Raw genomic sequence first — 25,908 nt, forward strand, 5'->3', positions numbered from 1 at the left:
AAACATACACTAAAAAAGTCACATAATAAAGAGGAAAAGAAACGGCAGCTCAAGATTACAGTCAAGAATCGAAACCGAAACGAAAGCTCTTTTTTGTTTCGGCGGCGACATCCTGTGCGAAGCTGTGGAACTAATTCACGGGGTGAAAAAAAAATGCTGATCCGTCGCCAGGAATCGAACCGGTGACGGCTCGGTGAAGCCGCGCTCTGGGCCCGTATTCTCAAACGATCGCAAAAGGCGATAGTATCGCGTTTGGTGACGTAGAATTTGATGCGTTCAATAAGTAAAAAAAAAACTTGCCTGTGACGTCATTGTTGCAACTGGCCGTTGGTAGTACGAATGTCTCACAACACAGGAGTGAGCGCACCGTACGAGCGCAGAGCAAGCCGAGTTCGGCGTTTTCGAGCGTGTGCTGCTGCTTCTACGCAGTGGCCAGGCTTGGCCGGCTTGGCTGTGGCTACTTGAAGTATAAGACGTGTTGAAAGTGCTTTCAACGTTTTTTTGTTCGATTATTTAATGCACAGTATAATATTTAAAGAATGCAACTTTGCGTGAAACGTATTTTCGTTGAGAGTTTAACACGGCGTACTCGGAGAGTTCAGCTGTAGCGTGCTGCCGCAGCAACATCGTCTCAAGATCTCAACATGTTGCCGGCTCGCGATAAGCCACGCGAGCAACGCACGGTTCATGTTCCTGGGACGTTCAAACCACGAAAAAACACGCGCTGGCAAAGAACGAGTGCTGATAACACCCCAAGGTAATGCTCGATGAAAGCTTCAGCGTAAAAAATGCTGCGTATATCCACCGAGGATTGAATACTAGAAGCTACCGCCTACGTCACTGAAATGCTAGACTTCACCACGAACCGACGGTTAACGGTGCCTTCGTTTATTGCAAATATGTCGAGAGCACCGTCGAGCACCATGACGCAAAATTGACGTCGGCGGAATTACCAGATGGCGCCCTAACTTTTCCGGTTTGCTCAGTAGCCAATCAGCGCACACCAAAGGCAACACTTTTGCCATTGTCGCCTTTTGAGAATACGGGCCCTGAACTTGAGCGATTAGCTCGCTCGGCCACGGCGGACGCCTTGCCGCCTGTGGTAAGCAAGTGTTTATCAATTTACCACAAACATTTGAACGACCGCGCTTCAAAAAACGCGTTAGGGAACAATGTTCTGCCAATTGCGGAAGGTTGAGAATGGCTTCAAACGAAAGCTGATTGTCAGGACTACATGCGATTTCCTGACCATTACCATAACTTGCTTAGTTTTACGACAGTGGCCGTTTTTGTCTCGAAAAACAGGCCACATTTTTCGCCGTTTGCATAGGCTCCCATTGTACAATCTTTAACTGCTCTGGGAACAAAATTGAAGCTTACTGCAACATGATCGCTGCAGTCTTCTCGTCCGTTTAGGTTCCCAGAAGCGCTCTCTGGTCTGCGTTTTTCAACATTCACCATCTACACTTAATTATTCGGGAAAAACTCGCCAGTTCCATTGAAAACGCGCTAGCTTCGCGCCGGGGCCGCCAGGGGCGCTGGCTGTGATGTGTGTTTCGAAGAGACGGAATACACTTCGATAGGAGGCTTGGCCATGAGGTGGGTTGGCGTCTTGCAGGACGCGCAGTAGCTTTTTTGGGGGGCACGCGGGCCCTTCGGTGCCCATGGTAGCTTGTAATGAGGAAAACAACCAGGGGGACTCTTTGACAGGTAGTATAGCGAAAAAACAGAGAAAAGGTAAAAGAAGGGAGAAGGCGCGTGTTGCAATTAGTTACATTAACATGCAGGGTGGCAGAAAAAAGGCAAAATGGTTAGAGATTGAGGGACAGTTAAACAAGGAACAGATAGGTGTTTATGCGGTTACAGAAACACACCTTAGAGACTTGGAAGAGCCGCCACATATTGAAAATTATGTTTGGGAAGGATGTAACAGGATCACATCAGAAAGGAGAGGTGGGGGGGGGGGGGTTGGAATGCTAATTCATAGCAGAACAAAATGGGAGAGAGTGAAACAAACGTGTTCAGAGCACATATGGGTTTCGGGCACAGTAGGTGGAAAGAAAACGTGGCTAGGTGTAGCTTACTTGTGGACAGGGAATAACTGCAGAGAAAAGAATCTGGAGATAGTGAAATGCATAAGCACCGATATTAAAGAATTTGGTCATGATGCCGAGATAATCCTTCTAGGGGACATGAACGCTCACATTCATGACCTTGACGGATATTCAGACACCAATGGCAAGTTATTGCTAGATCTCTGCGAGCAACATAGTCTTGAGATAGTTAACGTGGGGCCTAAGTGTGAGGGGCAGATCACGTGGGAAGTCAGAAACAGGCAATCGAGCATTGATTACTGTCTCATGACAGAAGGAATATATGACAAACTTAGAGAGATGAGAATAGACGAAGAAGGCATTAACAGCTTGGGTAGTGATCATAAACGCATAATATTACAACTGGGATATAAAACTGAAAATAAGAACATAGAATCAAAGTTTGGCAGCTCGTATCTAAATGACAAACAAATAACAAATATAGCCGCAAGAGTCGAGGAAAAAGTAGACGAACTACCAGACAAAGACTGGAAGTATAGTGAGCTGCTACATGTAATCACGAAAGAAATGGAAATAGAGAAGAAAACTATTTGTTGGAAAGGAAAGAAAAAGCCAAAAAGTTGGTGGAACAAAGAAATCCGGGAAGCGATCGAGATGCGACGTCAGGCATCACGGGAGCACAGACAGGCAAAAAAGGAGAAGCGGCCACAGGACGAAGTCAACCAAATATGGGAAATATATTTAGAGCAAATATCCATTGTGCAGAAATTAGTCGAGGCAAAAATTAAAGGTGAAAGTGAACGCTGGATGACAGAGATTCGCGAAAAGAAGAAGGCCGCGCCTAGGATATTTTGGAGCCACCTAAAAGCGCTGGGTAGGAAGTCTGTCACAATGCAACAACATATGGTAGATGAAGGAGGAAATAACTTGGAAGGATATGAAGCGCTAGGTTACATCCGAAAGATAACAGCCGATTCGTTTAAAAAGGTCCCCCAGGGGATTCCCCCGGTGAGTAAAAGTACGCAAAGGGGTGCAACCGACGAAGATGTAGTACTAGAGAATTTCAATTGGAAGAAGGCCGAAGGAAAAATTCCTAAGCGCACTACTCGGGCTTAGATGGGGTTCCCGTCAGCCTCATTAACGAACTCGGACATAACACTAAAGAAGCACTGCTGAAAGCCGTAGAAAAGTGCTTACAGGAGAGGGAAATACCAGACAGTTGGCGAAAAAGTAGAATGAACTTAATCTATAAAGGCAAGGGAGAAAGGGATAACATTCGCTCGTATAGACCGCTAACAATTACATCGGTGCTATACAGGTTGGCGATGCAGGCAGTAAAATTAAAAATAGAAGCGTGGGTAGAACAAAATGATATTTTGGGAGAACTTCAGAATGGATTTCGAATCGACAGGCGGTTAGACGATAATCTGTTTGTTCTTACCCAGTGTATAGAAATATCTAAAATAGAAAACAGGCCCTTATACGTAGCTTATCTAGATATCACCGGGGCGTATGACAACGTTAATCAGGAAATTTTGTGGGATATATTGAAGGAAGTGGGCATAGGTGACGACTGTGTAGAGCTTTTGAGTGAAATATACCGAGAAAATACAGTTTGTATAGAATGGGAAGGAATAAGTAGCAAGGACAGCGTTGAAATTAGCAAGGGGCTGAGACAGGGATGCCCTTTGTTCCCGCTGTTATTCATGCTGTACATGGCGAGGATGGAAAAAGCGCTAGAAGGTAGCAACATTGGATTTAATTTGTCACACAAACAGGTCGGAGCGATGGTTGAGCAGAAACTTCCAGGTCTATTTTATGCTGATGATATCGTCTTATTTGCGGACAGTCAAGATGATATACAGCGACTGGCAGATATATGCGGAAGGGAGTGTGAGGCTCTAGGACTAGGATTTAGTGCAACAAAATGTGGATTGATGGTATTCAATGATCACGGAGACCATACGGTCTTAATACAGGGCCAAAAAATACCGAGGGTAAGCGAGTACAAGTACCTCGGAGTATGGGTAAATGAGGGGGATAGATATATGGAGGTACAAGAGAAAGCATCGGTAGCAAAGGGAAAGAGGAATGCTGCAATTATGAAGCACAGAGCTTTATGGGGATACAATAGGTACGAGGTGCTTCGAGGGCTGTGGAAGGGTGTGATGGTTCCGGGGCTTACATTTGGGAACTCAGTGGTGTGCATGAAGAAAGAGGTGCAGTCAGGAATGGATGTAAATCAAAGGACGGTGGGCCGCCTCGCGTTGGGCGCTCACGGGAAGACGACAAATGAGGCGGTAAAGGGTGATATGGGATGGACAGGCTTTGAAGTGAGGGAAGCGCAGAGCAAAATGAGATTCGAAGAGAGGCTGAGGAAAATGAAGGAGAGTAGATGGGCAGAGAAGGTTTTCAGGTATTTGTATAGAAAAAGCGTTGACACGCAGTGGAGAAAAAGAACTAGGAGGCTCACCAGTAAATATACGGCTGGCAGTGCGGGCGATATGGCAACAAGGAGCATTAAGCGGAAGGTCAGAGAGGCGGAGAGGGCTTATTGGATGACAGCGATGGAAAAGAAGCCGGCTCTGAGTAACTACCGAAAAGGAAAAAACGAAATAAGGAGGGAAAGGTTTTATGATAATTCAAGGGGAAGCGCTTTACTGTTTGAAGCAAGGTCGGGCTGCCTTAGAACGCGTAGTTATAAAGCGAGATTCAGTAACGAAGAAGAACATTGTACATGCTGCGGGGGAACTAAGGAAACGATGGAACATGTACTGATTGAATGTGGCGATATTCACCCAGGTATACGTGTGGGCACGAGTCTACATGAAGCCTTGGGTTTTAGGGACAACAATGGAAAGCTGAACACGTCCGCGATAGAAATAAGTAAGAGACGGTTAGAGTATTGGTGGCAGAAAAGTAGAGATAAAGTACAAAAATAAATAATGGGGGAAAATAAGGTCATTCTGCCTTAAGAGGCAGACAGATGGACCGTGAATTTATATTTTGTGGTATAATAACATAGACGTAATCAATGTAGATAAGGCATTAGGACAACATGAAACAAGGAAGCTTTTTTTCTTCTTTCTCTTTTTTTTTTCGCCTTCGAGCCTGGTGGCAGACATGTCACCGGCCCGTTATAAAGGGGACGCTCATAGCATCCATCCATCCATCCACAAAAGCTGGATATGGCTTACATTTTGTACAAAATAGTCATACCCGCCCCCCGCTTTTACCTTCGTCACTGTGTCCTGGCCCTTGAGGGTGTAAATTTTCGTGACTGCGGCTAGTTACCCGAGGTGGGTTTGAGACCCCTGGCATAAACAGTGAAGGTGAAGTTAGCAAATAAGCGCGCCATACATTTGCTATTGGGTCAGTCGACGAAAATGAAAGGTTGTGCGGTAAAAGGTCGCTAATTCGCCCCCCGTTAATTCATAAAATCAATAATTCGGACGCGTTCTCTGGTCCCGGCAAGCTTATGCCTTGTTTAATGGTATTCTCGTGAATTCAGTCATGTTTCGCCGCAACCCGGTTAATTCGGACGATCCTCGGAGCGCGCCAAGCACGAAGCGCCACAAATGTTCGACTAAAAGGAGGAAAAACGGCGTTGACGAACAACTCAAACGGCCGCGGGCCTTCATAAAGGCATGGTCACACCCACGATCTAGCCATAATCGCGTTGTTTACGACTAAGACTTGGACGGCTTCGGCCGACTTGCTTCATCTTCGATTTTACTCGGCGCACGCGAACTGCGTAGGCGATATATCTATGATCGCATTGATAGCGGCTGCGGGTCAAAGCTGCGACAAGCAGTAGTTTCGTTTTCGCCGCGACCCTTCAGAACTGCGTAGTCGCCATCCATTATTGTGCATTAGCGAGCTAGGTTTATTCAGCAGCGGATGCTGTGCTGAGCAGTTTCGTTTCGAATGTGGGCGCAGGCCGCGTGCGCCTTCGGAACTGCGTTGACGCTATGATCGTGTCTTAATTTAGCGACCACGCTTTCATCCACAGCGAATGCGGCACTCAGTAGCTTCGTTTTGACTTCGGGCAATGCGCGCGCAATGTCACGCAACTCGAACATAGTGCAAGCTGTTGAAGGTGAAGAGCTTCAGCCGCGGTCCGCATGCTGGTAAAACGTTACGATGCTGATCCGCATGCTGGTTGCGACATTATGATGAACGAACGATCATTTGCCGATCATTCTTCCGGCGCAAAAGTTATCGTCACGTGCGCGTGGTGGTGGTGGCGGTACGTAATAAGGGAGGGGGGAGAACACGTTTACTGTTAGGACACGGCTGTCTTGAGCCGCGGTCACATTGTGAACGAAGTCGCGGATGAAGAAATTTGCGGCATTTACATTGCTTTTATGTCAAATATGTACCATAAATTTGCGTATTCATCAACAAAATGCATTGATGTGATAGACACTTGTTTATTGTTTTCTTGATGCTTTCGATAATTCGGCATTCGGCTAATTCGAACATTTTCTCCGCAGTCCCAATATCCCATATAAAAACTAGGACATTTCCCTTGAACGAGTGTTAACATCCGCGGTTTGTCCCTCATATCCATTACACATCTGCACGTTCGGGTATAACGCGAATATATTAGAGATCATATATTCGCGTTTTTTATGCGAATGCATACAAAACGTCCAGTGTGACAGACAGATGTGAATGAGACACGGCGAGGTTGAGTGGGTGCGAGTGGTAATGATCGCAGATGGGAGCTAGTAGACGTGTAAACGCGAATATTTATGAACGGGAGTCTACTTTAATATGAACGTCAAGGGCCGCCTGTGAGTGTGAGTAGAGCGGAAAGCTTGCCATGTTCATTCATGAGTTGACTCATTTCAAAGGCGTGAGTGTGAGTATGAGTGACCGGCGAGGGATGTGAGCAGACATGAGTATGAAGGTAACATATGCCTGTAGTAGGTGTGAGTATGAATGTGAGTGAGTCCCCATGGTAGTGAGTAGAGATGAGCGAACGTGAGTACAAATGGCTGCGAGCAGGTGTGAGTATGAACGTGAGCACCGGTGTGAGTAGGCGTGAGTGAGTAGTTACAACTGTGAGTGGACGCGAGTATGAACTGAAGGCGAGTGAGTACCGGTGGGTATGAGCAGGTATGAGCATGAACGTGAGCCCGTAAGTGTGAGTACACTTGAGTATGAACATGAGTACTTATGAGCGTGAGCGGGCGTGAGTAAGAAGGCGAGTGAGTACCAATTGGCGTGAACAGGCGTGAGTATGAACGTGATTGAGTGCCTATGAGTGTGAGATGGCGTGAGTGTTAACGTGAGTGAGTACGAATAGATGCGAGTAAGAGCGTGAGTAAGTGCTATGAGTGAGTGTAGTTCTGAGTGTGAACGTGAGTGAGTAGTTATGAGAGTCAGTGCACGTGAGTATGAACGTGAGTGAGTACGAATGAGTGTGAGAGGCGTTACTGAACGTGAGTGAACGCTTATGAGTGTGAGTGAGCGTGAGTATGAACACGAGTGAGCACCAGTGAGCGTGATGTGTGAGCATGAACGTGAGTGAGTGCCTACGAGTGTGAGTAGGCGTGAGTGTGAACTTGAGCTTCATCAGTGGACGTGAGTATGAACGCGAGTGAGTGCCTATGAGTGAGTATGAACATGAGTGACTACCAATTGCTTCAACTTGGCGTGAGCATGAACGTGAGTGAGTACGTATGAGTGTGAGTGGCGTGAGTATGGACGTGAGTGAGTGCCTATGATTGTGAGTACACGTGAGTATGAACGCGAGTGATTGCGAGTAGCTGTGAGTATGAACGTGAGTGATTACGAATGGGTTAGAGTGGGCGTGAGTATGAACGTGAATGAGTGCCTATGATTGTGAGTACACGTTGAACGCGAGTGAGTGCGATGGCTGTGAGTATGAAAGTGAGTGATTACGAATGGGTTAGAGTGGGCGTGAGTATGAACGTGAATGAGTGCCTGTGAGTGTTATTACACACGAGTATGAACGTGACCGAGTGCCCATGAGGGTGAGTGTATACCCGTGAGTATGAAAGTGAGTGAGTAGCTATGAGTGTGAGTAGGCGTGAGTATGGACGTGAGTGCCTATGAGTGTGAGTAGGCGTGAGTATGAACGTGAGTGAGTGCCCATGAGCGTGAGTAGGCATGAGTATTTAAGTGAGTGAGCGTGAGTAGGCGTGAGTATGAACGCGAGGGAGTGTCTATGAGTGTGAGTAGGCGTGAGTATGAACGTGAGTGAGTGCCCATGAGCGTGAGTAGGCATGAGTATTTAAGTGAGTGAGCGTGAGTAGGCGTGAGTATGAACGCGAGGGAGTGTCTATGAGTGTGAGTAGGCGTGAGTATGAACGTGAGTGAGTGCCCATGAGCGTGAGTAGGCATGAGTATTTAACTGAGTGAGCGTGAGTAGGCGTGAGTATGAACGCGAGGGAGTGCCTATGAGTGTGAGTAGGCGTGAGTATGAACGTGAGTGAGTGCCCATGAGCGTGAGTAGGCATGAGTATTTAAGTGAGTGAGCGTGAGTAGGCGTGAGTATGAACGCGAGGGAGTGTCTATGAGTGTGAGTAGGCGTGAGTATGAACGTGAGTGAGTGCCGATGAGCGTGAGTAGGCATGAGTATTTAAGTGAGTGAGCGTGAGTAGGCGTGAGTATGAACGCGAGGGAGTGCCTATGAGTGTGAGTAGGCGTGAGTATGAACGTGAGTGAGTGCCGATGAGCGTGAGTAGGCATGAGTATTTAAGTGAGTGAGCGTGAGTAGGCGTGAGTATGAACGCGAGGGAGTGCCTATGAGTGTGAGTAGGCGTGAGTATGAACGTGAGTGAGTGCCCATGAGCGTGAGTAGGCATGAGTATTTAAGTGAGTGAGCGTGAGTAGGCGTGAGTATGAACGCGAGGGAGTGTCTATGAGTGTGAGTAGGCGTGAGTATGAACGTGAGTGAGTGCCCATGAGCGTGAGTAGGCATGAGTATTTAAGTGAGTGAGCGTGAGTAGGCGTGAGTATGAACGCGAGGGAGTGTCTATGAGTGTGAGTAGGCGTATGAACCCGAGTGAGTGTCTATGAGTGGGAGTAGGCGTGAGTATGAACGCGAGTGCCTATGAGTGTGAGTAGACGTGAGTTTGAACGTGAGTGAGTGCCTATGAGTGTGAGTAAGCGTGAGTATGAGCGTGAGTGCGAAGGCGGTGACAATTGAGGTGAGTGAGTATTCCCTACAGTGCCGACCTATGCTGTCCGGTGACAAGGTGGCCGTGGAGAGCGTGAGTGGCGAGGAACACGCTCCTGTGGGCGAGGAAATCTTGGGTGAAAAGGTCCATGAGTTGCAGCACGGTTAAGCAGAGGCCGATGAGTCGCGGGGTGGCGAGCAAGGGATCGCCGAGGTCGTTCAGGTGGATGGAGCGAAGGACGACGTCGTATGTGAGAATGGTGCGAGACGAGAAGGTGTGCTGGACTGGGAGGGAGCAGCCGATAGCTCGAACGCTGATGGTGAGGAGGAACGGAAGAAAATTGTAAAGCAGGAGAGCAATAAGAACAAATTGAGCAGATCCCACGTACCATGGGAATCGATGTTACGCGAAGCATAGGGCGGGAAGGTGACAGCGGCGTAATATTGCTTATCGTAATCGAATACTACTTCGGCGTATGTGGCCCCTTGTGACTTGTGTATAGTTATGGCGTTTGCTTGCACGAGGGGAAACTGTCCTCTTACAAGAGATGTTTTCTCTAGCCTATATCGTGGTTGCGGTGGTTCGCTATCCCACGGACAGGCATTTCAATTGTATTGAGGGGTGCCCTACCACGGACGACGTGAATGCCTACCACGGACGACGGAAATTCAAGCCACAGTCTCACGAGTTTGCCGTGTTTGTCACGTTCAATGTACCGCAAGGTGCTCATGTTTCCATTACGAGGCCGTCGCTTACGTCAATGTTGGCCGTGATCCTGTAGGGCTTGCCGATGCTCAGGCACATTTAGGCCGGCAGGCCACTCATGTCGCTTGCGTTCATCTTGGCCACTTTGGCCAGGACATCCCTGTGTACCCGCTCATTCTTGCAGCCAGGTATGTTATCGATTGCGGCATGACATAAAACGTCAACCGCAGTGTCGAGGCAATGTACGCTATAGCGGTCGATGTCCGCATTGCTGTAGTATAAACGTATGCCGTCAGTGCACTTAGCGGCGGCTTCTTCGCGTGTCACAAAGGGGCTCGCAGTTAGTTTGACGTCATCCTCACTCAGCATGAGGCCACCGCCCAGACTGGTAAAAAATATACAAAACACTGCGTCATTCTCGCGGACAGTGGCGTACCAACTCGTTCGCGAGTGGGGGGGGGGGGGGGGGGGCGGCTGGCGTCGCTCACTCTGTCCGCCATGTATATATATATATATATATATATATATATATATATATATATATATATATATATATATATATATATATATATATTATTTATATACATGGCATTATTCATGTCATGTATACATGGCATATACATGACATTATTTATATACATGGCGCAGATCAGATGACTTGCTTTTAAAAACCGGTTGTTTTAAATCAAGAAAGAATCTGCACAAACAGATTGTGCAGGCTGGGCCGCCCTCAGCAAACTTCCCAGTCTACGTTTGGCGTTGTAGATACGATGAGTATGAAGAACCTGCTATGACTCCAGTACCTTAGCCCATACATGCCCAAACTCAGAACAAATGACAAAACAAACATCTTTTTTCACAAAAAGTGTACTTCTGTCCTCAAAAGAAAGCACAAGTTCTTTATTTACTGCCAGGTAAACGCAACACTGTTTTTCAAGCCGTCCTATGCATATAGGACACTGGGCATTATGGGTGCTATGTGCGGGTGTGGTAAGCCTTGAAACATTTCACGTGCACACCGACATTGCACTTCTTCCTCTGCATGGCGTGTTTCATACAAAGCACACGTTTGCCCGAAGAAAGCAGTCGGCATTTCACGTGCACTTCCTCTCCGTGACGTCTTTCGCACAAAGCACGCGTTTGCCCGCAGAAAGCTCTCGGAACGTGGCAGCATAAAAAGCAAGCAATGTCTAGGCTTGCACACGTTCAGAATGAGGCCTGCTTGATGTGCTGTAGGGGGCGCTAGTCATCAGCTAAAGAAAAAGCGATGCTAGAATGCATCAAAGAAGCGTCCTATATGTAGGACACTGGGCATATATGGGTTGAATTCTCACTTATTAAACAAAAGATGTGGCTGACAAAGCAAGGTGCTTCGCAGAAGTCTTCAGGATAAGCTGAGTGCCAATTTCTTTACTGTTAGAGCCCTCTAATATAAAGTCTTTTTTTAAGAAGAAGACCAAGTTCAGTCGATTAATACTTAAGCAAACCACATTGAGCTGGTTGTGTTTTGTTATAAGATTATAAATGACTACAAATTTATATACTAAGTGTCGTTCCTAGCCCTCCTACTTTTCCCAGCTTGGGTGGGGGGTGGACGAAAAAGCGGTGAAGTGGCCCTATACTCCTCCCCTCCGGTTGCTCCAAGTAAATAGCCTACGTAGACTGAGTAAGCTCAAATTTTCCTTGAAAAAATGTGACAGATTGTAACGTTAAACTATCCCGCATTGTCTCCTTCTGCACAGGTCGTTAGCTGTCAATGATTGGTCGAAATTTTCTGGGTCATGCTCACAGCACCTGCTCGTAAAATGACGCAACGAATGACGCTTAAGTGATCCACCGCGTAAATACCACGTACACATGACCGCGTAACACAATAATAATAATGAACTATTTTAAATACGGCGTATTGTTTGTCATTGTTTCTTCGCTATTAGTCAAAAATTTTCAATTTTCAACCTCCCCCCCTTGGCTACCCCCGTCCAGGGGCGTAGCCAAGGGGGGGTTGGGGGTTCAAACCCCCCCCTCCCCCCCGAAATTTTTCAGTTTTGCTTGCGTATATAGGCATGCACACATACAAACGCACGCACGAACATACATAAAGTATGGTTGAACCCCCCCCCCCCGGAAAAAAAATTCTGGCTAAGCCCCTGGCGACGTCACAATTCTGCGAAAATTCGCGGCGTTAAAATGAAGTGTGCACAATAAGCAGCACATTACTGTGCTGAACAATAACTAGTTTTTTTTTTTTTGGGGGGGGGGGGGTATAGCCAGACACTGTCTCTTTGTGAACGTAATTTAAGAAGGCTGCCCACCAATCACACTGGCAGCGGCTGCTTATAGCAGCGGCCGAGATGGATTCATATGTGTATAATAGATACTTTCAGTTGTGGTATAACGATGTTGAGCTGTTTTTGCGCGTGTACAACTCTCTGTGAACTCATCGTTGCTGACAAAGAGGTAGAGAGATAAACATTATTAGGAACAGACGCAATCCTTGCAGGTAGGGAGCCTTCTTAGTCCAGAAAACCGTGGACGCTGATCATCTCCCTGGTGAGGTAGATCAAGTAACGGGGCAAACTTGACAGCTGGGCTTCTCTATGTGTTCGAGTCCACTGCCTTGTTACAAGCCGCCACGATCGCTGCAGGCTAGCATATGATAAGCCAAGTGAAGCAGGCTAATCGGAGACTAAAGTGTGAATCTATTTTAGCTGTCCTGGCTAGGCACAACTAAAATACTGGACACTTCTGCACAGTCATCAACTCACAGCAGCTTGAATATAGAGCAGTGGCGATGCTATTCGTTTTAAAAGAAAGAAACTGAATTTTCTGAAAAAGAAGAGCGTTTGATCGGGCTATAAAACGTTTACTGGTTACCGCCCATATTTGAGTCGCGGATTACTCCGCGACTCAAGGCCAGGCAGAACAAAATAAAATCATGACAGATTGATGTAATGTTATAGAGCCCCTGCTGAGCGATAGCCTCTTCTGCAATGCTCGAGCGCAAGACGCACAAGCGTGGAATAGGCAGCCCGCACAGCAGGTAGCCTACAGTGCTTGGTGATGACACACGGAAGATAGCCGTCACAGCAGAATCGTAGGACAAATTTTATTACAAAATTACGTTATTGCTGCGTTCAAGTAAAACTTCGCCTGACTTGTTAGTTTCCCAGTCTGCAGCCGACAATAACCACTGTCGAAAGTGGGGGAGGGGGCTCGGCCCCCCCAAGAATTCTCCTTCTCAGTGGGGGGCATAGCGCCCCCTTGCCCCCCCGGTAGATACGCCTACGCTGGCGGATCACGTGGACGAGTGGATGGTAGTCGAGCGTCTTCCAGAGATGTTCTGCCTTCAGCTTTTAACACGAAAGTGTTTTATGCCGGTGTCCACCACGGCTCCACCGAAGTATTTCCGTCACGGATATGACGTTGTAAAATATAAAGATTAACAAATGGCAAAGAAAAAAAAAACTGGCAGAAAAAGCTCCGTCACCGGGAGTCGAACTTACGACCCCTCGCTGCGCAGCGCCCGGCGCGAAACGATTCGGTTCGGCCACAGACGGCACGTTCCTTGCCATACTAACGGTGAGCTATTTATATACACCATTTGGCGGTGGCAGTACCGGAGGTCGGTAGTACATCAGTCTGTTTTCGTTATCACTAGTGAGATGGCGCAAAGGGCTTGAAGAGCGCGCTTTAAAGGTCGTCGTCCTACGGGGATGAGCGCGCGCCTCTACAGGGCGTGGTCGCACGTGCGTGCGCTTATCTCGTGATGGCGGTGGTTTGTAGATCTTGTGCTCTCACCGCAAGTTTGCGTTGAGAGCACGAAGGTCACCTCGCTCACTGCAGTGGCCGCTTTTTCGAAAGGAGCGCGCTGCTAACACAGAAATATGTTACAACTGTGAGAGTTCGCGCTCATCCTGTGTATGTTCGTTCCGTGCGTCCTTTCTCTTTGAGTAGCGCGTTGCAAGTTTCGAGCTGCGTGCCGTTCTTAGCGTGACATTATAATTTGTTGCTGTAGCATTCATTCCTTCGCGCTTGGGGCGAAAGAACGCACAACAAACGCTCAACTACGTCTGCGAAGACACGTTTCGCTTTCGAGTTATACCGATACCTATGACAGAGGGATCAGCCTTGTTTTTAAATGCGAAGCATTTCTTAGCGAACTTCTGCGACTTTGAGCGTATCTATCTATCTATCTATCTATCTATCTATCTATCTATCTATCTATCTATCTATCTATCTATCTATCTATCTATCTATCTATCTATCTATCTATCTATCTATCTATCTATCTATCTATCTATCTATCTATCTATCTATCTATCTATCTATCTATCTATCTATCTATCTATCTATCTATCTATCTATCTATCTATCTATCTATCTATCTATCTATCTATCTAGCCGCCTAAGACTTTGTGCTCTCCTGGCCGTTTCGTTAATCGGATGTGTGGCGACCACTGCGCACAGACCTACGCAGCCTCCGTCTCGTCACTGATTAACCCGGCGTGACACAGCTACCTGCTGCAACACGCTTCCGATAAAAGACAGCGCCACGCAGTTTCACCGGAGGCTTACGTCACCACTGCTGGCTATATAACCCAAGCTACCAAGCTGGGTTTCATGTTTGTTTCTCTAACCTTCCGAAGCGCAGCATCGGCATGCTTGCCCTGCTGCTGCTATTACGTTAATAAACATCGTTTTGTTTTATGTTGGGATCCGTCCTTCACCGACTCCGCATCCCACATCTGGTGACCCGGAAATCGAACTAACCGCACCGCCATGGCCAACCCAGAAGACCTCACCGCTCTCCGCCATCAGGTAGAACAACTCCAACAGGAACTACTGACCCAGCAACAGCAGCAAGCTCGCAACGCTTCCACAAACGAGGCCGTGCCCACCGGACCCGCAGCTGCTGAAGCCACCCCGCACGCTGCTTCCTGGCGTGTTGCTGTCAAGCTTCCGCCGTTTTGGGCGGACTCACCCGAGGTCTGGTTTGCCCAGGTCGAGGCCCAGTTCTCCCTGGCGCACATCAACCAAGACCGGACCCGCTACGACTACGTCGTCGCCCACTTGGACGCACGTTACGCCAACGAGGTCCGGGATATCCTCGCAAACCCGCCAACGACTAACGCGTACGAACACCTGAAGACCGCACTTATCCGTCGCCTATCACTCTCAGAAGAACAAAAGATACGACAACTGCAGTCCGCTGAGCTCGCTGAGCGCAACCCTTCGCAGCTCCTGCGCCACATGCGTGCGCTCGCGCGCAACATGCACGTACAGGATTCTTTCCTGCGATTGCTGTGGCTCCAATGACTCCCGCCGCACGCCCAGGCAATTCTGCAGGCACAGGTCAGGCTACCTCTCGACGAACTTGCGGAAATTGCTGATCGCGTCGTCGAGGCCTCCTTACCGCAGTTGTCGCCCACCACCCAGGCTGTCGCCGCACCAGTGAACACCACGGAGCTTGCGCGCCGTATCGACGACATCGACCGACGGCTCACCTCCATCCAACAACAACTGGTTGAACGTCTTCCGATGCGACAGCGCCGCCATTCGCCAAGCCGCGGCCGTAACACCACCTCATTGCCGCAACCTGACATCAACGGTCCGTGCTACTACCACCGACGCTTCGGCGACAAAGCCCGCCAATGTCGTTCACCTTGTTCCATGGGACATGCGGAAAACGACAACGGCAGCTCGTAGAGACGGCCGCAAGCTGCCAACCCGGAGGCCGTCGCATCTTCGTCACCGACCAGATCACGAAGCAGCGTTACCTGGTCGACAGCGGTTCCGACATTTGCTGCTACCCGCGATCTCACCTATTCAGGCTCCTGGGATTGACCATCGGGTTTGAACGCTTGAGGACCACGAGCTACCATCCCTGCGCCAACGGAATGATCGAGCGTTTTCACCGACAGTTCAAAGCCGCCATTATGTGCCACCCGGACTCAACCTGGCTCGAGGCCATCCCAGCTGTCATCCTCGGTCTTCGCGCCACCTTCAAGCCGGACATCCATGCTACGCCAGCAGAGCTCGTCTACGGGGAACCACTCCGTCTGCCAGGTGAATTTCTCGCAGCTCTGCCATCCAGCACTACGACGTCAGACCCCACCGACTTCGTCGCCCGGCTCCGACGCACCATCGCTGCCTTACGCCCGTCTCCTGCAGCCCACCATAGCAAGCCCACACCTTTTGTGTTCAAAGAGCTAGCATCGTGCACGCATGCTTTCCTCCGCGACGACACTGTCCGCCGGCCTTTCCAGCCACCCCACAGCGGACCCTATCTAGTCGTCCATCGCGACGACAAGAACTTCACCTTGCGCTTGAACGGGAACGACGTCCGCGTCTCAATTGACCGACTCAAGCCCGCATACATCGCGGCGAACGAACCTGGCAGCGCCACTCTTTCAACTGGCGTCCTTCCACAGCCACCGACGTCGCAGCCCGCTCCTTTCACGACCCGCTCTGGACGTCTGGTACGCCTCCCAGATTTCTACAGACCCTAAGGGCTCTGCACTCCGCGGGGGGGGTGATGTGGCGACCACTGCGCGCAGACCTACGCAGCCTCCGTCTCGTCACTGATTAACCCGGCGTGACACAGCTGCCTGCTGCAACACGCTTCCGATAAAAGACAGCGCCACGCAGTTTCACCGGAGGCTTACGTCACCACTGCTGGCTATATAACCCAAGCTACCAAGCTTGGTTTCATGTTTGTTTCTCTAACCTTCCGAAGCGCAGCATCGGCATGCTTGCCCTGCTGCTGCTATTACGTTAATAAACATCGTTTTGTTTTATGTTGGGATCCGTCCTTCACCGACACCGCATCCCACAGATGTATACCAAAATTGGTATGGAATAACATGATCGTATTACGAAGATAAATGACAAGTCATAACATGAAAATCATGACACCCATGTCATGAACAGCACAATTTACATTCCACGGGCTTGGGGCTCTTGCGGTCGTTCCGTTAATTTAATAAATACCAAAATTGGTATGCTGTGACAAGAGTTCATGACGAACATAATGACAGGCCCTAACGTGCAAATCATGACACGCATGTCATGTGCAGCATGATTTACATGACATGATCTCGGGCCACTCGCGGCCGTTTAAATGAATGGACACATACGAAAACTCGTATGTCGAGATATTTCTGTATGACAAACATAACTGACACGTGGTAACATGAAAATTATGACATGCATGTCATGAACGAGGTCATTTACATGCCACGCTCATGGCGCACTCGCGGCCGTTTCGCTAGATTGATATACACTAAAATTGGCATTCGACGCTGTTACTGCATGAAGAACATAACTGTTGGTAACATGAAAACCATGACATGCATGTCACGTATGTCATGTTTTATATGCCATGCTCATGGTGCATTCGCGGCCGTTTCGCTAGCTTGACATACACCAAAATTTTTATTGCGCGACGCGACTGTATGACGAACGTAAAAGAGAGGTGGTAACATGAAAATCATGACATGCCAGTCATCTACGACATGATTTGCTCATGGTGCATTCGCGGCCGTATTGCTAGCTTGATATACACCAAAATTGGTATTCCGCGACGCGACTGCATGACGAACGTAAATAAGAGGTGATAACATGAAAATCATGATATGCAAGTCATGTACGACATCGTGCGCTCATGGTGCGCTCGCGGCCGTTTCGCTAGATTGATATGCGCTAAAATTGGTATTGCGCGATGTTACTGTATGAAGAACATGAATAACAGTTGGTAACATGAAAACCATGACATGCATGTCGTGTATGTTATGATATACATGCCACGCTCATGGTGCATTCGCGGCCGTTTCGCAAGATTGATATACACCAAAATTGGCATTGCGCGACGCGACTGCATGACGAACGTAAACGAGAGGTGGCAACATGAAAATAATGACATGCAAGTCATGTACGACATGATTTCCCCATGGTCAAAATGTACTTTTGGGCTAGTTGGTTCATAATCGTAGTAGAACAGCGCCGGCGAAAACAACAGACCAGACGAGGAGAAGGACACGTAACACAAGGCGCCCATGGTGCATTCGCGGCCGTTTCTCTAGCTTGATATACACCAAAATTGGTATTGCGCGACGCGACTGTATGACAACCGTAAATGCCAGGTGGGATATTTAAAATCATGATATGCATATCATTTACGGCATTATTTGCTTGCCACACTCATTGTCCGATCGCGGTCGTTTCGCTAGATTCATATACACCAAAATTTGTATTGCGCGACGCGACTTATGACGAATATAAGTGACAGGTGGTAATATGAAAACGATGATGTGCATGTCATGTATGGCGTGATATACATACCATACTCATGGTGCACTCGCGGTCATTTCGCTCGTTTGATATACAGCGAAATTGGCATCGCGCGATGTGACTGTATGAGGAACGTAAATGACAGGTCCTAACACGCGAATTATGTTATGCATGTCATGTACGGTATGATTTACATGACACTGTCATGGTGCGCTTCCGGCGGTTTTGTTAACTGGATATATACCAAAACTGGTATGACATGACACGAGTGCGTGATGAACATAAACGACAGGTCATGCATTGTACATACCAGAACATATGTCTCATTAGCATGGTATATACCAGATTGTGGATGCATGCGTGCATGACAAACATGCCATATATGGTGAACTAGATGGCATGACATGAGTGATTTCATTTGGCTCAAACAAGGCGATGTATGCAGCTCTTTGCTGGCTGCTTCGCATTGCATCGATTCCCACAGCGCGTGGGATCTGCCGGATTTTTTCACCTGCTATGCGTTTCAATTTTCCGCTGTTAATGTGTTGATTGAGACTGTGAATCACCTCTGGCACATATCCGCAAAACATGAACTGTTGTATGCGGGTATGTGCAACACGTTACTGAGAGAAAGGGTTTCATGACGTACGCGCCAGGCACTTTGCGTTATTCATGTCATGACAGGTGAATCGTGTGCGTCATACACTGATCCCCTGCTATGCCACTTTTGGTGTCCTACAAGTTAAAGAGGCGGCCAGAACGCCCAGACAAAGGCGGATAGATAGATAGATAGATAGATAGATAGATAGATAGATAGATAGATAGATAGATAGATAGATAGATAGATAGATAGATAGATAGATAGATAGATAGATAGAAACGGCCAAAGTGCCTGAGGTTCGCTAAGATGCTTTGCATTTAAAACCCGAATGGTGAGAAGCGTGAGAAGCTCCTGAATGGGATCGTTTAGGAAATTGAGTTGATTTGTGTGAGGCTACCGAAGAGTACCGTGGATGCAGTGGCAGACGTTTGCGAAAATATGTCTGAAAATAATCCGCACAGTGAGATGGAGGATCGCACCAAGAAAGACACCAAGAAGGCCAAGGCTCAACTGGCCAGGATGGGATGTGAAGAAAGTAAAGTCGACGAAAAGACAACGGAACGAACCTGTGACTTTTGGGGGAAAGTCGCAGGTTCGGTCCCTGCCAGCGGCAAGCTGTCTTTTCGTCCACTTTACTTTCTTCACATCTATATCACACTTAAAAACAGTACAGTTAACGCCTTCTATGCCTTCCTTGGCTTCATTACCTGCTGGTTTTCATTTAGCTTACACTGACAGTGATTCAACAAGATTGGGAAGGCACGTATCCATCACATTACGCACCCATAATATAAACATAGGCTCCGCGTGCTCGCACAGCGTTCTGATCAGTGCAGGAGGGGTGAAACTTGGTCCCCCTAATGGGCCCATCCCAGTAAACCACGAATGTCCATGGTACGTAGCGGTATAATCCAAACATCTAGGACGAAAGAAGATGTCTTATTTGCGTCTGAAAGATGTCCCATTTTCGCTTTGCGCAATGTGGACGTCTAAAAGATATACAAAGGCTTATTGTAACGGACGTACAATGCACATGTACGCTGTGTGAACGATGGACGCATTTTGGACGTCAGTAACAGACGGTGCACATTTGTGCTTATTTTTCACAAAACGCCGACCTTCAAGGGATTAGAAATAATCAACGAATGTTTCAACGACACTAGATCGGCGCATCAACTGAAGTCTGGCATTGATTCCTCGCGTTAGCTCGCAGAAACGGATGCAACAAAAGAGAAAGAAAAAGAACGGAATAAATTGGGCGTTTGCTGATGAAAACACCGCTGTCGTCTGCTCCTCAACGCTGCCAAAGGCGCGCGCTGCGTGTTCCCCCACCTCTAAGCGGCTCGCGGTTTGTTTTTTTCCTTTCTGGGTGGCCTCCGACATTAACCGGCGGTGCACGCGCCTGCCAATCTCGGAGGCCATGCTTCCTGCACCGTGGTTGCGGCTCTGCGCCGCAAGGCGCCGTGTCTGTCGGTACGGTATGAGTTGTGCACACTGTACCATCGGTGCATTTTATTTGTGTTATTTTTGTGATGTTATCTGGCCTTCCACGGACGCCCGTTCTAACGGGAAAGTGATATTTGTTGATCCCGGCCCACATCTTGAAGCCTACATTTCAAGTCTCAAAGGCTATGCTTACTTCCGTTTGCAACGCAAAATACGTCATGGCCGCCATGATTTGTACAAAAAATCATTACTTTTGTACAAACTTAGTACAGTTACTTTTAAATTAAAATTAGCGGCAATATAAAGCATGAATTTGTACATAATCTTTCCCTAAATTGTGACCATGGTTGTGACACGCGTCGACGTCGTCCCCATCACCGCCATCGCCATCACGTTTTCTTTCGCACATGTACGCATGTGTACGCACATGGCGCACATGTTTGGACCAGTTGTGGTTTGGTCTTGAGGTTTGGTCCTGCCGGGGCCAACGCTGCCAACAGCGACGTTTGTCCGCCGCTTTTTATCTGACGTATGTGTACTTACGTTGACCGCTGTTGGGTGTTGTGTGTTGGATGTTCTCTTGCTGTGTCGCGTGCAACAAGAACGGTAGAAGAGTTTCTGAACTCCGGTCGCCTCGGCAGTGGGCCATTGGCCAGCAAAGGTACGTGCATACGTTCTCTTATGCTTTCCTTTAGTGAATAAGGCCGTTGTGTAATGCGTGAATGAAGGTTTTTGTTTCTTTTCGCAGTCGCGTTTTCCTAAACCCATAGTTCATACCGTGTCGTCTGGCGTGGACGTAGACCACTGTTGGGTGCTGTGTCGCGTACAAGAACCGTGGAAGAATTTCTGAACCCTGTCCGCCCCGGCAGTGGGCCATTGGTCAGCAAAGGTACGTTCTCTTATGGTTTCCTGGCGCAGTGATTTATCCACGTCAAGAATAATGGAAGTAGTCATGACGAAATTTCGTTGCCACGTTAGCTCCCTCAACTTTTACTTACATAGAGCAGGTCTAGCGATTTCCCCACTGTGCCTCTTCTGCAATCAGGAGGAAACAATCGATCATTTCTTTTTATCCTGTCGACGGTTCACGACATTAAGGAAAAAATCATAGAACCACCTCTTCGAAAGCTGGGCCTGGAAGTATCGGAGTCGGTTATACTTTCTTTTGGGGCCACCACTCTGGGATACAGCCACAGGGATGTTTTCTTCGCCATTGAGGAATTCATTCGACAGTCTAAAAGAATATCTATCTAAATTCTGCCTGAGTAAATATTTCATTACCAATAATTGAAACATCAATTCAGTATATTAGTTAATAATAGCTTCTACGAACGACACCCTGAAGATAATTTTAGCAAAATTCACCCTCTACTCGGCCAATCCCCTGCATTGGGTATTAGCCATGTACAGAGGACAACAACAACAACAACAAGGCCGTTGTGTAATGCGTGAATAAAAGTTTTTGTTTATTTTCGCAGTCGTGTTTTCCTAAACGCACAGCTCTGTATCGCCGTGCATGCCTCGGTGATATCGACATCATTACTTCTGCTTCGTTTCCTTGATGTAATGGTTTATAGCTGCCAGAGTAGCCATGATAAGCTTAGTTTAGCGTGCCCTTTTCTAGTACTGTGCATTTGTTAGCGTTGTTTTCGTGGTATGTCGCAGCTGTCGTTCCATTTTTATTTGTTTAGCTGTGTGCGCTTGCTTGTTGTCTCTTTCTCTAGCATGCCAAAGCTTAGTTGGAATAAGCGCCATGCTCAAATCAGTCAATGGCGGAACTGTGCACAAACACGCTATGATTTGTGGACTAACACATCATTTGTCGAGAGAAGAGGGAGAATTTATTGTACAATCCAGGGCTCGTGCTGCGCTATATTTGGCTTGTGTTTTTTCGGGAGCCTCGACTACCTATTGGCAGCGCTTTCTGACCATGCTCAAAAAGTGTTGCGGGGCCCCTGTAAGGTAGTGATACCGGCTAGGTGAACTGATTAGCTCCTACATTGAGAATTAGAAAAGGGGAAAAGTACAGTTTGCCTTCATAGAATGGGGAAATTCTCTTGCAGTTCATTGCAGTCAGTGATCCAGTTCCTTAATTCGCTCCTGAATACTGCTTGATCGCATGCTTATTCAAAGGCTGTTACCTAAACAGTCTACACGGACCTCATCGAGGTTGTGTGCAAGCTAGTATTTGGAAATCTGGATATATATATATATATATATATATATATATATATATATATATATATATATATATATATATATATATATATATATATATTGTCTCGCTGAGAAAACGAGCCCTAAAAGTAATCGTCTGTCCTATATATATATATATAATACAGCGTTTGTAGCCGTATTTAGTGCCTAACATACCTTTCCTTTCATGTTAGCAATTTTCATAAAAGCAGCGCTTCATTGTTTGCACCTGACTGGGAACTAATGCATCACACACAAGGCTTAGTCGTGTCCAGTATGAATGTTCTCAAGCTTGCAAGAAATGTTCTCCGTAACCATTCAATGATGATGACACCATACTTGACACCCTTGATGGAAGGCTGTTTGTAGCAGGTTTCAGCTTTGTACTTGACTCTTCACTGCAGTTAATGCCCTGACTCATTTTATCCTGGAGAAAAGACATATTACATTGGATAATAATTAAACTTTCACCTCCACCAGTTAGTTACTTAGCTGTCATGTTTTTTTAAATAATTTAATCTACTTTTCTTGAAGCAGTGCGCCTTCATGTCACATTTTTTGGGGGAAAGACCGACAGTCTCTGCGTATCTTAAAGGACCCCTGACACCGAATTTGGAAACTCGAGATGCTTGTGTTGTTTGATAGTCCTGCATGCGGGGGCACTTCTGACCGATTATGAGTGACGAGCGTTGCCTTTAAGATATTTTAATTTGGTTTTAAAGTAAGCCTGAGTGCTCATCTGAATTTTGAACTCCTATCAACATAACCACTAGTATGACGTAGACGTAGGCCCCTTGTGACGTTGCAGAGGTAAAGCAAGTGTTGTCGACGTCACAGACAGAAATATGCGCGGTGCATGCACTGTGGTATATTTCGAAGCATGTTTGCTTTCCCACCTTCTCCTTCTTCGGTACGTGTCTGCAGGCAGCGTGAGCTCTCCGTGTGTGTGTTCTCCAACTGGCAGTTCAACAAGCGCGTGTGTGACGTCACCCAATACTGAGCGCACGTCATCACGCGTGCCCCGAGGCGCGACCGCCGCGGCGCGGCGCTAGTTTCTTATCCTCTTTCAGCGCGCGTTTTGAACCTACACTAAAAATGACCACAATTAACGCTGCTAGGATTATTTAGACATCACGTTGGAGGATTTACGGTGTCATTCCGTGATTACAAGACATAGACCTACTTATTACAACATAAATGTCACAAACAAGAAATCGGCTGTCAGGGGCCCTTTAATACTTTTTCAATTTAGGATAGTTTTGGGTGCCCTCTCAAAGTCATAGAATTGGGGCTCCATTGATGTGTTTTGCAAGAGAGCCACTTTAAGGCATAAAATAGAAAGAGCAATGCGACAAGTTTCTCTGGTTCAAGCAGTTTCATGAACTCTCGAGTCCTTTACTGTACCGGCTCTATTTTTTTTAACCTTCCTTTCTACTTGAATCCAGGCACACAGCGATCGGACTGAGCATATCAAGTAGCCCCTCCTGTGACCCACAAGACCACACTAATTTGGCCGAGGAGCCTGTCTGGACTTATGTTGGGACTGCTGGCAGACAGTTTGTTTTTTCTGGACTTATGTTGGGACTGCTGGTGGACAGTTTCTGTTTTTTATGGACTTATGCTGGGACTGCTGGCAGACAGTTTCGGTTTTAGTCTTCAGCTGGTTCACAGTTCACTTTTATCATACCACCTCATTTCTTTTTAGTGTATCTGCGTTCTCTAGACATTTAGCCTGTGTTCTTACACGTTGAGAGTACTCTTATGGTTTACAGCATTGCTTTGCTCATATAAACTTTTGTGATACTGCCTTGTTACTTTCGACTCGCTTCATTCTCTTGTCATTTCGCCAGTATTGAAACACTCTTATGATTGCATGTGCAGTAATCTTTCGGGGCAATGCATTGTACTCATTGTGTGTAACAAAACATTGCAATAGCCTGAGAAGAGTATTGCACATTTGATGTGTTATCAGATGTGTTATGTGCTAATACCTAAAAGGAACAATGGGAGGTATGCAGCGTGCTCTCCATAGAAGGCAGTACAATACAACTGCTCTTTTATGCCGAGACACCTACACCTACTTCCAAAGTCATAAATACTAAATTTACAAAATAGTGATTCGCAACAGTTACTTTCAGGTGACAACATTACATATAGCGAGCACTCAAGCGAGCGAAAAGTATTGTGGCCTACAGTCTGTCGAGCGTTCGTTTTTGAGAGCCATAATTAGTGCACCTCACAAGCCGCTAGACGTCATGTGGATGCGAGTTTAAGGAATGAACATCTTTTAATATGTACTGATGGGCTAGTTGGTGAGCCATGATTTTCGAATAGGCAGTGCACAAAAGGGCAACAAATACGCACACATAAGACTCAAACACAAGCGCTGTCAGCGCTTGTGTTTGCGTCTTTTATGTGTGCGTATTTGTTGCCCTTTTGTGTGCTGCCTATTCGAAAAACATCTTTTAAATGTACAGAACATCCAGCCTTAATATCCATACAACGTACTGAGAGCGTTATCCGGGTGCATTTTAGATGATCTATAGTACATCCGTGAAATGTCATATGGAGAAATGTAGATATCCAGAAGATGTACTGAATATCCCCAGACTAGCATTCTATGGATATCTAATGGACATTCATGGTTTACTGGGATGCCGTAACTGTCGTTCGATGTAGTGTTCCACGAGACACAATAAATGTGTGCATACCTGTGGATCGTGTTCCTCGGCGAGCCGGTGCAGCTCGTAGAGCCGATTGGTAACACGGTGCTCGAGGGCTAGGGCCGCCTGCAACGCGTCCAGCACGCTCATCCAGCTGGCCGTGGGCGGCATCTGCGAGGCATGGCTCAGAAGCGGCCGCAAGGGAAGTAGTAGCACATACTCACGTCTACATGCACAGCGGACACGGTGCCACCGCGAAGGTTGACATAGTCAATGATCTTTTGCGCGTGTTCGCGCTCCTCGCTGGACTGGTCGCGAAAGAAGCGGGCGAACCCTCCTCGAGCCACCTTGTTGTTGGCGAGATGTGCGGCCTGCGAACCAGACGTTGCCAGAACAAAGGTGCTTTCCAACTACATGCAATGGTCAATTTACGCTTGCAAACTCTCTACATACACAAACCGCATTTTCCTTGGCACCAATCCTTCTACCATCGGTAGAAGGATTGCTTCTCGGAAAATCGCCTCAACCCTGAGATGCTCCACACGCTCGAAAATTGTCTTCTGCGATACACACGCTATGGCTAGAATAGTTAATTTTTTTTTCCTGACGCTCTGAGTGCGTGTGGCACGGCGATTTTCAACTAGCACATGTCTGTTTTGCTACATCATCGTCGGTCGACGATCTCGAATTTACCGTCCTCACTCCATTTTATTCTCTTCTTTCGTGCTTGTAAGTTGTGATGTGTAAGCCATGTTTAAGCATGATGTGCAAGCGTGGCGTCACTAGTGCTGACTGAGAAG

General features: G+C 47.3%; 1 protein-coding gene across 1 annotated transcript in view; it reads right to left on the reverse strand.

Moving 5' to 3' along the window:
* LOC119379532 (soma ferritin) overlaps positions 1 to 25,479 on the reverse strand; it is a gene marked incomplete at its 5' end in the record, with an annotated part of 58,042 nt that extends 32,563 nt beyond the window's left edge. The window contains 2 exon segments of the mRNA XM_037648827.2: positions 25,157 to 25,279; positions 25,333 to 25,479. Of these exon segments, the coding sequence (XP_037504755.1) occupies positions 25,157 to 25,279; positions 25,333 to 25,479 (270 nt within the window).
* Positions 25,480 to 25,908: the final 429 nt, after the last annotated feature.

The sequence above is a fragment of the Rhipicephalus sanguineus genome, chromosome 1 (assembly GCF_013339695.2).
Source record: "Rhipicephalus sanguineus isolate Rsan-2018 chromosome 1, BIME_Rsan_1.4, whole genome shotgun sequence".
In the NCBI taxonomy this organism is placed as follows: domain Eukaryota; kingdom Metazoa; phylum Arthropoda; class Arachnida; order Ixodida; family Ixodidae; genus Rhipicephalus; species Rhipicephalus sanguineus.